The sequence below is a fragment of the Anas platyrhynchos genome, chromosome 1 (assembly GCF_047663525.1).
Source record: "Anas platyrhynchos isolate ZD024472 breed Pekin duck chromosome 1, IASCAAS_PekinDuck_T2T, whole genome shotgun sequence".
NCBI lineage: Eukaryota > Metazoa > Chordata > Aves > Anseriformes > Anatidae > Anas > Anas platyrhynchos.
In genome coordinates, this window is record NC_092587.1 from 176294983 (window position 1) to 176309621 (window position 14639).

Genomic DNA, 14639 nt, shown 5'->3' on the forward strand with positions numbered 1-14639 from the left:
GGGAGATGAAGCATCCATAAATCCTGATCATTCTGAAGATTTTCCTATATCCTCTAGACTCCAGCACAGAATCTCATTTTTTCCCCTGTGCTAATGCTTCAGTAACTGCACCCTGACTTTCAAATGTATTAACTGAGTTGCCAATCATCATTATCATTTTTTTTTCTTAGCAATCTCCCAGCTTTACTTTAACAATCCTCTTGTCCCTTTCAAACTCCAAAATCCACAACACAGAAAAATCACTGTTTAAAGGCTGAATTTTGAAGAAAACATAATTCTGGAGGAACAGCTCTGCCCACAGGCCAGATTCACTCAGTCTCAGGTCAGCCTTTTGCCAGCTTTCCCCATAAAGCAAACAATCTTTGGTCTGTGAAACCAGGAAGAATTCCTATAAATTAGGCATATATGCTGGTTCAGCTAACTTAATTTTTCCCCTGGGGTGCTGTTTAGGAGGTCCTGGCAGCAATTTGAGATGCTCTCCAACAAAACAAGCAGGCAGTGATGCCTCCCCTTTCCTTGAACATTGCTTGCACATTCTAAAAAAGGGGGAGTACTAAGTTATACATAGGAGAATAACTCGTAAAACAACCGGAGGATCAGAAGTTCTTTGTACAGGAGACAGTACCCCAGCCCTACAACATGAGCTACAGAATGGAAGACAGGTCCAGGAGACCAAAGGTCCCAATACTCATCCCAGCTCTTCCACTGAGTCAATGATATCAGTAAATCAGGTTCATCAACAAGCAGGAGAAGAGCAATTGGCAGGTGAAAGAAGAGGATTTGAGTCTAGAATAGAGCGATGCACTTTGCAATGAGTCCCTCTTGAGCAGTTCTGTATTGCCTCAAGAAACAATCATGAATTTTCCCAAACAAACAGCCATTAGCAGATTTCTAATACAGAACACAAATTGTTCTCCTGCATGACTTAATATCTTTCATGGCTTGAAGGAAGAATGCAAACCATTCTTGCTAACTGATTTTTCATCATCTACTCCAAATCCACAGAATTTATTGTGTACAAGGGCTTGGCTCACTGTAACATTGCTCTGAAAACTGACGTCCAGCAAGCCTGGATTAATAGTCAGGCACTGAGGTCCTCACACAGTCTCAGGACTTAGATGTGCTGCTCTGTGTTTTCAAATGTTGGGGCTGGAATCCACCCTCTCCTTTTCACGGTGATAGTTTTCAGATATTGTAGAAAAGAGTTTTCATTCTAATTCAGTCTAGCTGTGAGGAGATGTGACACACTCAGCACCACACTATCTAAATGCTTTCAGATGTGGTGTTATTTCTGAATGAAAAAGGCTTGAGTAACAGAAGAAATTACACTGGAAGACTGCTGAAACTGCACACTTTAGTGAGATGGAATCAAGACTTAGAAACCAACCAAATTTGTTGTATTAATTAGAAATTATGCCTTCTTGCACCAGGGATGATTTAAATGGGTGAATTAATAAAAAAGAGCTCGCACAGGTGTTAGGGACTGGGGAAATCTGTTACCTGCTGTAGGTTTGGGGATGGTAACCTTACATCAGTGTTGTTCCCACCTTTGAGTAGATGGTGAAATTCATTTGCCAGGCTGAAAAACAAAGTCCTCAAGAAAGTCCTTAGGATGGTAGGAGAGGCAATCCAAAACTCTGGAACTATACAAATCAATTCATCATGTCTGGTTGCTTCTGACATTTTTGGAGGCGGACTTTTAAGCCTTTACATGTGTATGCTGTCTTTGAATTGAAGAGTCTTTGAATTGAAGTGAAACGTCTTACTTGTGTTATTCAAGCCTTGTCCTCCCCATGGTTAAGCATTTAGGCAAATATTTTAAGAGAAGGGGTTAAAAATAAGGAAAATGCCAATGTTTTCTTACTGTGCAGAATTGTTTCTTTGTGATGAAAGACTCTTTAAAAGATATTCTTTGTAAAACAAAGGTGACCATGAATACAAATAACTACTTGAATACAAATAGCCACGCCAGTGAGATAAAGAGGTGGTTCTGGTGGTTCATACTCAAAAAGAAAGGAAAAAAAAAAAAAAAGAAAAAGAGAAAAAGAGAAGGTGGCTAACACCAATAACAATTTAAAAAAATACTGTACATAAAAATGAAAAATATGTTTTTCTCTTACTTTATTTTTATTTGTCCATATTTTATACACAATACTTTTTATGGTATAACAAGTTCCCCCTATTGTCAATGACAGATGAATAAAATTCACTTGCTTTACTTGACAGTGTAATGTTAGAAGAAGAAACCTATAAAAAGTAATTTTAGAACTGGATGACTCTGTGCAGCAGGCTGGATCATCTCCACTAAGATCAAGAGGATGATGAATGGTACAATGGACAATGATGGACAAGTACTCAAGTGGATTCATATTGCTAAATTTTGATTTAGTATGCAACAAAGTACAGGGCTTGCTACTCTCATCATTGAGGGGAGTCAAGTGCCCACGTTGTAACAATACAAATAAACTGAAGTACTTTGGAATGCGGTAGAAATCTCAGATATCAAATCATTTGATAGAAATGTCCCTTTTTATGGAAGAAAACCAAATATGCTTTCCTATTTGTGATGTTGCTAACCAGAGGCAAAAAGAATGACCTGCACAGCTCAGCCCTACACACGCATACGTTAAATCCAGCTGAACCAATGAATATGGCAGTTTAAAACATCATTACTCCTTTTCTGGAGTGCAGGCTGTGGGTATTTCTGGCTCTACCTTCCCATTGTTAATTCTGCTGACTTTGACTGGACACAGTCAAGGTAAAATGATTAGACACTCATAAAAATCTCTGATTGCTAACAGTACTTTGCCTGCAGAGACCCAATGTCTCAGCCCCAAGCATTCTGCTAATAGTCTCTAGAAAATTCCAACTCATGCAATTAGACATGTAAAAATTAAGGCCACCCTTTACATATTGTATTGATGCATTTTTCTTGCAGGAAAAACATTAATCCTCCCCTAATGAGAAATACCATAGTAAAAATTTCCTTTCCAGAATGACACTCCTTCCTTTGGTCTTTAATTCTGGATTAATTTGACCTCACACAGCATTTTGTCACAAGAGGAGTCAAAGAACACTTCTCTATGAGCACTGGAACCCATTGAATGGATATTATTTCCTTTCTTAATATGGTGCCTACATGGTGCCTAGACCAAAATTATCCTAATCATCAGACTGTTTCTTTCTGTACTACTTTTTCCTTCTTTACCTTCTGTAAAGCTCACTGCTCTCTGGCTGTTTGCAGTCATGCTTTGGCTTCAGCTTCTGTAAATTTTCTCCGAAGATGAGTTTCTGAACAGGCAAACTCTTGTTAACTTCTCACAACTTTGTTAGCTAATGTCAAGAAATCAATCAAAGGTTCTATCCAGATTGTTTTACCAGTAAATTAGTAGTTTTCAAGCCATGCCCTTGAACGTCCGCTCTGGACCTTGGATGTACTTGGAGGATGCTGAAAAAAGCTGCTTTCCTTTCCAAACGTTACAATCACCCTTGTTCTTTTTTTCATGACAGCCATCTAATGTGCATCAAATTAATGCAGCATGCAGTACCATATTGTGAAAAATGTACCCTTACAAGTTCGTTCCACAAAACACACAGTTAAAATGGTATAGTGTATTTGTTAAACATTACTGTGGATTTGCTGTTAAGAAAGGTAAGTCTTAGAAAATACTGACTGAACCAGAATTGCGATTGCTCTCATAGTAAGATGTTGTTACTACTGTGGAATTAAATAGTACTATGCAAGACTGCAGACAGCATGTTAAAGAAACATAATGCTTCCAGCCATGGGCAGAATTGGAGAGTTTTCATCATTATCATCATAGCAGGTGACAGAAACCTCCTAGACACAGCTCGTATCATTCAGATAACTAGTTTATGAGGATTTAAAATAAGATAGTTTTATATAATCAGCTATTAATATGTCACTTCTCATATGTGAATTTTTGTTTGCTTTTAAAAAAAAACAACAGCTATATATACTTGGGTACATTAGAGAGGATTTGGCTTTACCTGAATCATCTACTCGCAGCTTTTTACTAGGATTGTCACCACTGTCATCATCTGACATTTCCATCTCTTCTTCCCGGCGGATTCCCATGAGCTGTTCACTGTGAGCATTTCGGAGCTCCTAAAATCCAAAACAACCTTTTGTCAGTATTAACTTACATAAAGTCACTGCTTTATCAATAGTATCTGTTTTTAAAACTGCTCTTATTTTTAATTATACATAATTTACCATTGTAATTATATTTATTTGGCTATGAATATTTATAAGAACAGTAGTACAGGGAATTCTTCACGTGGAAGAACTGAATTTATCAATGGTAAAAGAGGAAACGAGAAAAATTGGGTCTCCATTTCAAGTGATCTTTAGTTCTACTAAACATAGAAGGTTTTAGCAGTAATGATAATGCTTAAAACTGTATATAAAGCAGACTGATAACTTGCTAGCCTGTTTAAGGTATAAAGAATTATTGTTTCTCACTGTTACTTGGGGTAGGATTCTTCTGGTATAATATAGGTTTATCCAATAAAATTAGTTCCTACAGGCACCTTTCATAGAAAAAATAAAAAACCCTAGCACCTTTAAGCAATTCATATCCATAAGGTAATTATCAAAATGAAGTTAGATTAACTTCACCCTAAAAGTGCCTTATTCTGTCCTGAAAATGTCTGAGTCTTGGTGGGAAACTACTGACTGGTCTCTGAGTGACCACTGCAAGGGCAGGGTGTAGGAAACCTGTGCACGTTTCATTGGGGAAATGATCAGGCATGGGGGCTTTGTGGGAACCTAGACAGTCTTTGTTCTCGGCAGAAAGGCTGGCGCTGGTGTAGCGGCTGGCTTTCTAAAGGCAGTGCTGAGAAGATTGAGAGAACTCTATTTTGTCCTAATAATCCTGTCAGGTGTAACACAGGGATGCTGCACCGTGATTAGTGTAGGCCTTTTCAGCCTGCAGACAGCTAATTTTTCTGACGACAAAGAGTCTAATTCCCAAAGAGGTGGTTTGAAATCTTTGAAACAAGAAAGAGGTGCATGGAAGGATGAACGTTATTGAAGAGCCCAACCACAGCTCCATGCAATTAACAATAAGCTATCAAAGAGGGACTGGATGAAAAAAGGAAAGGCGTTTCCCTTTAGCTGTACCCTTGGTTCATCAGGAGATCTCAAATACTCTGATAGATGTATACATGTCCGTTAATCACAGCAAAGGCAAGGAAGCTAATTAGTGGGCTTTTATACAATAATTTCAAATTAAAAAAAAAAAAAAAAAGGAAGTGATTAAAATGGTAAATTCTCAACTAGTGTCTCATGTAATAAGTGGCATCTCTGGAAGAAATTAACAAGCTTATTTCCTTATTGGAAAATGCCACCTGCACTTTTTACTGGGGAATATTGACTGCATACAGGAGCAGACATAAGCTTACATTTATTCCCTCTTTAGGGGATAAATGTCCTTGGTGCATCAATTTCTATGCTATCAGCAAAGCCAATAATCTTCCACAGAGAACATCAATGTGTATGAGTGTTTGCTCTGGGCTTGGGTTTCTAGCAAAGCTCTCCTAAAGTCAGAACACAAGGGTAGGTGATCGGATAATTAAAGAAATCAGCAGATAATGTCATGGTTAGACAGTATGATTTAAATCAAAGATACCATTTGGTACATTTCTGTCATGTTTTACATCTGAAAAACAGGCATTTCTAAAATCTGTTGTTTCAGTGAGAGGGTTCACATGTTTTTGAATCACTTTTAATATCCTCCTTTTAGAAAAACAAAAGGCAATAATACTTGAAAAAGCAAGTAGTGAATTAACATTTCTGTAAAGTTCAACCCTTAAACATTTCATTTTATTAAAGATTTAGAAGCCAGCAAATCAATGATATACCACATCCCTTTACGGAAAGTTGGTTTAAGACAGGATCGTCTTAAAGTAATTGAAATAAACTACCAACAAATCATACTTCTATACCTTACTGAGTGATAAGACAAATATCAACCCCCAACTTCCCAATTTTGAATTAAACCCAGGCTTTATCCACTACTTTTATGAAATATTTGTGAACAAAATGCAAAATACAGTTTGTAGAAATAAATTATGCTAACATTTTATTTTAAGTGTCCCATTATTTTGAAGTCATTTGGTATTCACCATAATAGCACTGATAATAAAGAATTCATTTGGTATTCATGTGGATGTTACATTTAGTGCCATTGGTATTCAACTGTAATTTAGCATTAGTTAATGGGCACTTAAAATGTTATCCAAATGATTTATATCACAGCACTTTAGTGTTTCTCAAACTAAGTGTACAACACTTATTTTACAAGTGTACTACAAAATAATTAAATAAGTGCACCTTACCTTCTAAAGTTTTTATTTTGAGACAGAGAAAAATCATTTAAAGGACCTTCATACTAACAATCAACAAACTGTACTACATGAAGGTAAGCCAAGTGTATGTAAGTTGCTCATATTTAAAAAAAAAATAAATTAAAAAAAAAAGGAAAAGGAGAGAGAGAAAACAAAGACAGTGGTACTTACTTTTTAACATACAGGCTCATAGCGTATATACTGAATTAAAAACCAAAGCTGGATGACCAAAACACAAGATGAGGTCTATCACTTCCTTTGCTGCCACTTGCAGCAAAGAGAGTTAGAATCCTATTTCCTCTGTTCATGCTTATGACAGTCACACATGTATGCTAATCCTTGTGGTATTATGATTACATTTATACTCTTTTCTTCGCAAGCAATATACTTAGAATCAATGCAAATGATTTATTTATTTTTCTATTTTTTTTAAAGACAAACATAAAACAAATGGGAAGATGTATGCCATAATTCTGGACTGAGTATGCTTAAGTCATTTTTTAGGAAAGAAATTTTCTTATGTTATTTTCAGGCAAAATATCTTACAATGACCATATGATGGTACAACCAGAAAAAAATGGTGCCATAGAATCCTTCTTTTAGGACCAGGTCATGCTGACTCTTACAAAGATGTTTTTCTTAAATAATTCTTAATTCTATCCTTGGTTGAAAATAGTTTTATTAATTTCACTACTTCAGTTCATTATTTTAGTTAGTAAACATATTCCTCCAACGATTTCCCAAATCTTGCATGAAAAATAAAAACACATTGCTCTCTATCTTAGTGTTATTTAATGACTATTATCATAATGAGAGCAATGGGAGCAATTCATACTGTAGATGAGCTTGTATAATGGCCAGTTGATTAACAGCTAAAATGGTAGCCATAAATATTGTTGAATACTCTATGTCCAGCTAAAATCACACTCATTCTGTGTCAATCCAGCTGTGAGATGATGGATAGAAAGTAATAATAAAATCACCAACCTCAGAATGCTTTCGCCAAATGTCTATGTTCTTTCGCTGGGCTTTCGAGAAATGGTCCCAAGCTTTTTGTCTGGTAGAAGCGTTGAAAACGGCGACAATCTGCTCAACTTTGGTGAACAAGGAAGTCAAACAAGACAAGCAATTTATGTTGTGATCACTATAGAGAAGCAAAGCAAAGACACTAGGAGTCTATGGATGATGTCATTACTGAAACAACATCATCAATATCCATCCAATTATGTGTCTTTTGTACTTACATTTTATCAATGTTGGAGATGTCTGCCTTCAAGTCTGTCTCCATAACTTTAGTCTACATATCTTATAACTATGTACCAAAGAACATGCATGCAGCTGCTTCCCAGTGATGCCTGCTATAACCTTCTGTGCAGCCACGTGCCTTTGTGTTTGTGGTATAGGCATGACACTCAAGGCAGAAACCTGACGTGTGTTCCCCTGCAGCAGCTGTGTACAGATGAGCTGACTGAAAAAACGAAAGCATGAAAGAAAAGCAGGATCTGCTTGCAAGGGTAGGTAACTAACAGGGGGAATTTGCCAGCAGATAGGAAGCACTAAACCATATTTAAATGCTGCACACTGTAACTGCAGCTGCTTCTTCTCCTTTATTTAATATATAGAAGCTCACCTGTTGCAGATCATTTTGTCCTGAGTCCATGGCCTATGTATTTTTATGTATATGAACAGTTACATTTTTGTGCAAGTGAGGAAGAGATGTGAAATGGGCTTCCATCATTCAACTCTAATGAATTCATTCTGAAGCCAGACATCATTGTTTAGGACAATTATCTGGGGAAATTAAGATACTTAAGTTTTTAACTATTTGTTCATCCTAAACCAGAACCTTTTCTCCCAACCCTATTTTCTGTCTCTTCATTCTAGTTACGAGCAATATTGTCCTTCCACAGCAGTGACCTCCCTACAAATGATTGGGCCAAGATGTAATTTGCTTTCACCCTGGCACTGTTGACTACAAGACCATTATGAAATCCAGATTTTTACAAATGATCTGGGCTGCGTTCCTGAGTGAACAGCTGTGCTGACCTATGAAGTGAAACTCTAAAAAGTTTCACGTCTGTGACAAGTTTATTGGATATTGACCACTTTAGATTCTTGGGCCAAAATAAAGTTCAATGTTTGTAAAGCTGTGCTTGCAACACCTTCTCCTTTCCTCTTTCATTGAAGGAGAAGGCAGTAGAAGTGCTGTAATGGCCTCTGATCTGGTCTCTCATTGAGCTGCTTGACAGCTTCTCTCTTTCTCTTCTCTACTCACAGATGTGAAGGATCTTGCTATATATGCTTGCTTAAAATGGTGAGGTCACCTAGTAAGTCAGTTGTAGATTTTTCACCTTTAAATCTGAAAAAATAATCTCACTCAAATTGAACAGGAACACTTTTATTCTCTTTTTTGCAAACTACTGACAGACTCAGCTGCATTGAGATGGGTGTTCACTCCTTTTCTCAGGTGGCAAGTGATAGAACATGATGAAATGGTCTCAGTTTGCACCAGGAGAAGTATAGATTGGGTATTAGGAAGATTCTCTTCATGGAAAGTGTGGTAAGGCATTGGAACAAGCTGCCCAGGAAAGTGGTGAAGTCACCATCCCTGGAGATACTTAAGAGATGTGTGGATGTGGCACTTAGGGACATGGTTTAATGGTGGACTTGGTAGAGTTAGGATGATGGTTGGACTTGATGATCTTAAGGGTCTTGTCCAACCTAAATTATTCTATGATTCTGTATATGGAATATTTTATTTGCAACCATCATGGCTACTTAATTAACTCATAAAGAAATAAAAATTTTTAAATTAAATCTTATATGTTGTTTATACTAAAGAAGTTGACTTAAAACTACTGTGTGATGATTTGATCCATTTGTGATTCATTCAGGTTTTAATAGGAGATACTATAATTTCAGCATATTAGAACTTGCTTGGAATGAAGGGGGATGTATCAAGGAAGTTATGAGGTGTGTATTTATTCAATTAATTTGAGAAGAATGAAAATGCTAAAGCACTCTATTATTATGTGTATAGAAACTGAGGCTAGATTTTAATTACTATCATTGTGTTGATGACCCAGGTGCTCAGAAAATTGTGCTTAATTAACAACCTGTTTTTAGTTTGCAAGTGGAAATTCAAGTAGAAAAGATTCACAAAGAATCACAAAGATATGAGAAAGAGCTGGTTTTCCATTTTGTACTAATGGACATTAATAAGATCATCTGAATTTTGAAACACATTTGAACTTTGAAGTGTTTAATTTCCATTCTGTGAACGGGTGTTAATATTTATCAAAAGTCATTATCTGATCATTTCAGAAACTACCCTCAGTGAAAATACAAGATAGGAAGATGTCAAAGAGTTTTTTTGACATAACTGCAATAGACAAAATGAAAAGCAGAAAAAGGATCTCCCTCCCTTACATAACTGTCTAGTATTTAAAAAATAAAATAAAATAAAATAAAATAAAATAAAATAAAATAAAATAAAATAAAATAAAATAAAATAAAATAAAATAAAATAAAATAAAATAAAATGATGTAGAATAGTAGAATAGTGTGAATACTGGAAGTACTAAAAATCAAGTAGTGTAAAGAAATATTGTCCAACAAGGAAGCAAAAGATAATAAGGCAAACATAGGGGAGAATATTAAATGCCCATTGTGACTCATGTTAGTTAACAGTAACTAAGATTTAGAAAGTTCTTTATGCCTACAGTTAGGTTGAGTTGCCCTTCTCATTTTCTCACACATAGTGCATATTGTGCTCTATAATGATGTGTGTGAAAGCAAAGTTATACTCTGAGCTCAGCCAAGAGTCCTCAGGCTGACCGAAGTCTTGACTCAGAGCCTTAAGGGAAAAGATCTCTTAGGCCTTAAGGAAAAAAAAATAAATTATATATGTCAAAAAACAGTGTCCACTGCTTTGTATTCAAAGAAATTATCAACACGTATACAGCAATTTAAATATAAACAACATCTTAGGCTACAAAGTGTTACAAACAACAGTTAGGAATGCCCAACCTAAAAGATCTCCAAGCATGACATTAAAGCTAAAGAGCAGTCAAGACCATTGTTAGACCATGGTTTGACAGTACAGGAAAGCAGCTTCATGTCTCCTTGTACTGTACCAAAATCCCACATTACTGTTTTATGAGCTACCAACCTGGTATACACGCATTCTGCAAGTTCACAGGTTAGGTTAATTAGGTTGTTTTTAGGTTAATTTACATTGTATCAGGATTCATTTGTTCTCTCACAGACAACCTGAAAGCCCAGATATGGAATAACTCCTGTGCTCTGGCTAATTGGTAGACAAGACGACGTACTCACCCTTGACCAGGAACAAATTTGTATGGGTAAGTACACTGGCAGCATGAGCCCAAAAGGGGAGGCCAGGAGAGCTTACATAGTCTGAGAAGCTCTCCAGTTAACTTATTTTTCTTCCTTGCCTTGGTAAGATTTGGCCAAAGAGAGTCCCCACATTTGGGGCTGGTATCTGCAGAATCTAAGTGAAGCAGTTTTTCCCAGCCTAGCTGCTGAGCATGATTTTCAGACTGTTGCCTGACCTCCAGACGGAAACTTCCAAAATGAAATAATAGGTCGTGCCTATCTCTCTAAGGCACCTTGAGATCTAGGATGCACTGCACTATCAACTGTGACTAGTAAGTAGAATTATTAAGTAGCATGAAATATTCATTGTCAAACATCTGCTGGTAAGTTCCATGCTATATCAAATTTTCATTGACCATATGCAAAGCTGTTTCCTTACTAAATTAGGTTTTTAAAAAAACACATTGTTCTGGAAGGGTCCATGCCATGTCATTGTTTTTTTCCTATGAATATAACTTACAGTGTATAAATAATTGCATCTTTCCTGATGACTTATTCTGTGGCTGGTAATTTATGTGGCATGTTTCAAGACAAGGGATTTTATGTAATTGTTTTTCTGATGATTTATAAATAATGAAAAAAAAAAAAAATCTAAGCCTAGAAAGATACGGAGGTGTCAATGTTTAACAACTGCAGTGTAACTAGAAACACTTTATTAGAGGTATAAGCATATTAAATGTAAGTTTAAATCGCATTTTTTATTGCCATAAAACATGCCACTGGAATAGAATATTGTTATCAAGTGTAAATGTAAAAACCAGAAAAACTAGAAGCAACGCCAACAAGAATCCCTAAGTTATGCCGGTAGGATATTCACAGAAGATTGGATTAAAGAGAAAACTAGAATATCTCCATGGGAAGAGACAATTTGATACAGGTTATTTGAAAATGATACTATTAGAGAAGAGAAATAAATGAGAACCAACATATAGCCATATCTGCAGAATAAGGGGCAGAGAGAACAGTTTTACTCTCCCTTACATTTATCAGGCAGGCTATTTTAAATACAATTGAGTGAAGGATGGAATTCTTCCTTGTGTTCAGGAGACAAGAGGTAACCAATTTTTCCTTTGCCAATTGTGTTATCAGCTGCCATGCATGCACGATAATTTTTAATTTCTTTTATGGAATAATAAGCAACATCAGCAACCAAATGCTTTATGACACCACAATAAAAATGAAACAAAATAGAAACTGAAATACAACGTGTTAAAATAAAAACAAAAGGTCTTCACTGACAGATAAAATAATCAGATTTCATATAGAATTTCACTCAAAATTCCACCAATTTAGGATACAGGATGAAAAGGACTTTGCACTAAATTACTGTAAGTGCAAGAGTAGAATATATGGCAATTTAGCTCAGAAAAAATCTGTATGAGCACAACAGTTGACACGCAGGATAAAAGAAAAATCCCACCCATAAAATTACAGTGTAAAGGAAACTGTTATAGTAAATGTATAACATGCTTTTCAAATACAGATTCGCTGCACAGGGAGGATATAGAGTTGGCATGGTTTGGGTCAGAAGCCTCGTTGCTGAATTCTGAATTAGTAGGAGTCTGCCAATCGATTTGGCTCCAAGCCCAGCAAACCAAGGAATTACAGTAGTCAAGGCTAGATGCTATAAGTGAATGAATTAGAGTCTCCAGGTCAATTTTGGATAGAAAAAAAAAAACCAACATATTTCTGGCAACAGTCCTGAAAGGCATTTGGTAAAATGCTGAACAGACCTTAGCACAAAGTCCAAAGCTAAAAATGCACGTAGGCAAATGATATATGACATCAACAAGAGAAATTGTAGATAAATTGCAGATTAATGAAAGAAATATTTTTAATTATTCTGGGCCAAATCCTCAGCCTCTTGGTTATGATATTGCTTACTTTCACAAAAGATATTTTTTTCCACATATTTACAGCTGAGAGCCTGCAGCCCCTCCCTTCTAACCAATTCGCATGCCACAGAGGGACGAACAGATATGACTGCCTCTGACTGGCAGAGGAGGGAACCATCAAAACTGGAAATGTCACCCTGGTAAAGACTGCAGATAGTACAAGGGATGGAGCCTAAATTAAAATGAACCAATGGTCATCAGCTGGGTAGTTAAGCAAATGCCATTATAGGTTTTTATAACGAAGGCAGAGATTTTAAAAGCAATGCAAAATCACTTATCTTCCACGATTAAATGCCAGCCTGTTTTTTTTTTTGTTGTTGTTGTTTTTGTTTTTTTATTGTTTGTTTGTTTGGTTTTTTGAACAAAACAAAAAAAAGCAAAACAAGCAGAAAAAGTTGAAAGCACATCAAAAAGAAGGTGAATAGTGGCTGCAGTTCCATAAGAAAATAGCAGGCTATTGTTTGGTCTCCTTGCTGTCTGTGTGGGTGTAGGTTCCTTAAAACAGAATAGTCTTAAGACAGGGCACGGTAAAGGAGAAAACCACAGGGCTTCTCTATTTTATCTCCAATTTCTACCTTTCTGGACAGGCCAAGGTATTGGTGCCTCCAGTGATTTACCTCCCAGATTGTTCTGCTGTGCGGGGAGTGAGTTTGCAAAGCTGCCATCCCTTTACTTGCCCTACTGCCAACATCTATACGAAAGATCAAAACCACTCAGGGACTGTTCTCATTCACTGAGGCTAACTGGCACAATGTGCTGAGTGTCCTCAGAGCAGAAAACCCTCTTTTCCACAAAGAGATACTTTTAGGGAAACTACTTTGCCAACACGAAACCTAAAACTGTATGGAAATTGTGCGGGAAAATGCTTACCAGAAGCAGAAAAAGGAGGTTTTCGTATTCTGTCTACCCAATGTCACCTGTCAACACTAGAAAGAATGAGAAACAGTCTAAGTTTTCTCTTTCTGAATTGCTATATTATTTCTAGACTTCTCTTTCATTAGGTCTAGAGTGTTGAAGACCAGGAGGAGGTTACCTGGGTTGATGACAGCGTCCCATTTCCTGTTCTTTTTTTTTTAGCTTCATGGATGTGGCTCTCCTATTTGCTACCTGAACATTGCTGTGCTTCTCACACAAAAAGCTGTCAATGCTCCTCTCTGCTGGTATACCTCATTGTTTAAAAGGCTCTAAGAAAATGTGAGTACTACGAGTTGTAATTACATAACATTATGTATATCTACCTATTTAGCTTTAGCCTACACATATTCACACCTAACAATAATTAGATAAAATAAAATGCACTGTGTATTTTGCTGTCCCCATTCCCTTTGCTCATCCATCTGACTCAGACTAGTATTATTCAACATGCTGTTGGGGGTTATTAAGAGGCTGAGTGGGTATCAGTGGTCTACACTGGAGTGATGCAGGAAGAAATCACTTTTCATAATATAATAAGCAGATTTTCTCACTTAGATGAAGGACAATCCCCCAAATGCTTGTTCCACAGCACAAGTGATAATTCTTTGCCTTGTAAAAAGATCCAACCTCAGTGTTAGCAGCTGCTCTTTTCCTTTCTTTTTTTTTTTCAGTTAAGAAACAGTGAAGAAAAGTGAAAGAAGGGGCATTATAGGGATACTGAAAACTCCCCATTTGCAGGATTTATAATAGAAATTGCACTGCTACTTGCCTGAGGTATGAATATCAACAATTAATGGTTCCAGAAATGGGAGAATATACCTTGTTATACTTGGAAATAAAAATACACACTGATTAAATATAGCACAGTTTGCCCTGCAAGGTATTGCTAGAAAATCTGTCTACAAAATAAGCTTTGAAAATCTTTTAGGTTGTGAAACGTGGTTTAATTTACAACAAAGAAACTGACAGCTTGGTGTAACAGCAAGTGCTGGCACTGTGCCATGTGATAAATCACTTGGACTCAACAAGACCACTTCACCTCCATGTCATTTCTCAACA

The 14639-nt window shown here is 36.5% G+C and overlaps 1 protein-coding gene across 8 annotated transcripts in view; it reads right to left on the reverse strand.

The window, feature by feature from the left end:
• ENOX1 (ecto-NOX disulfide-thiol exchanger 1) overlaps positions 1-14639 on the reverse strand; it is a 365235-nt gene that overhangs the window by 58570 nt on the left and 292026 nt on the right. For all 8 annotated transcript variants that reach the window (XM_038173160.2, XM_027472220.3, XM_027472192.3 and 5 more), the window contains 2 exons: positions 7360-7466; positions 4012-4129 (listed from right to left, as the gene is read on the reverse strand). In XM_038173160.2, the coding sequence (XP_038029088.1) occupies positions 4012-4129; positions 7360-7466 (225 nt within the window). The remainder of the gene's footprint in view (positions 1-4011; positions 4130-7359; positions 7467-14639) is intronic.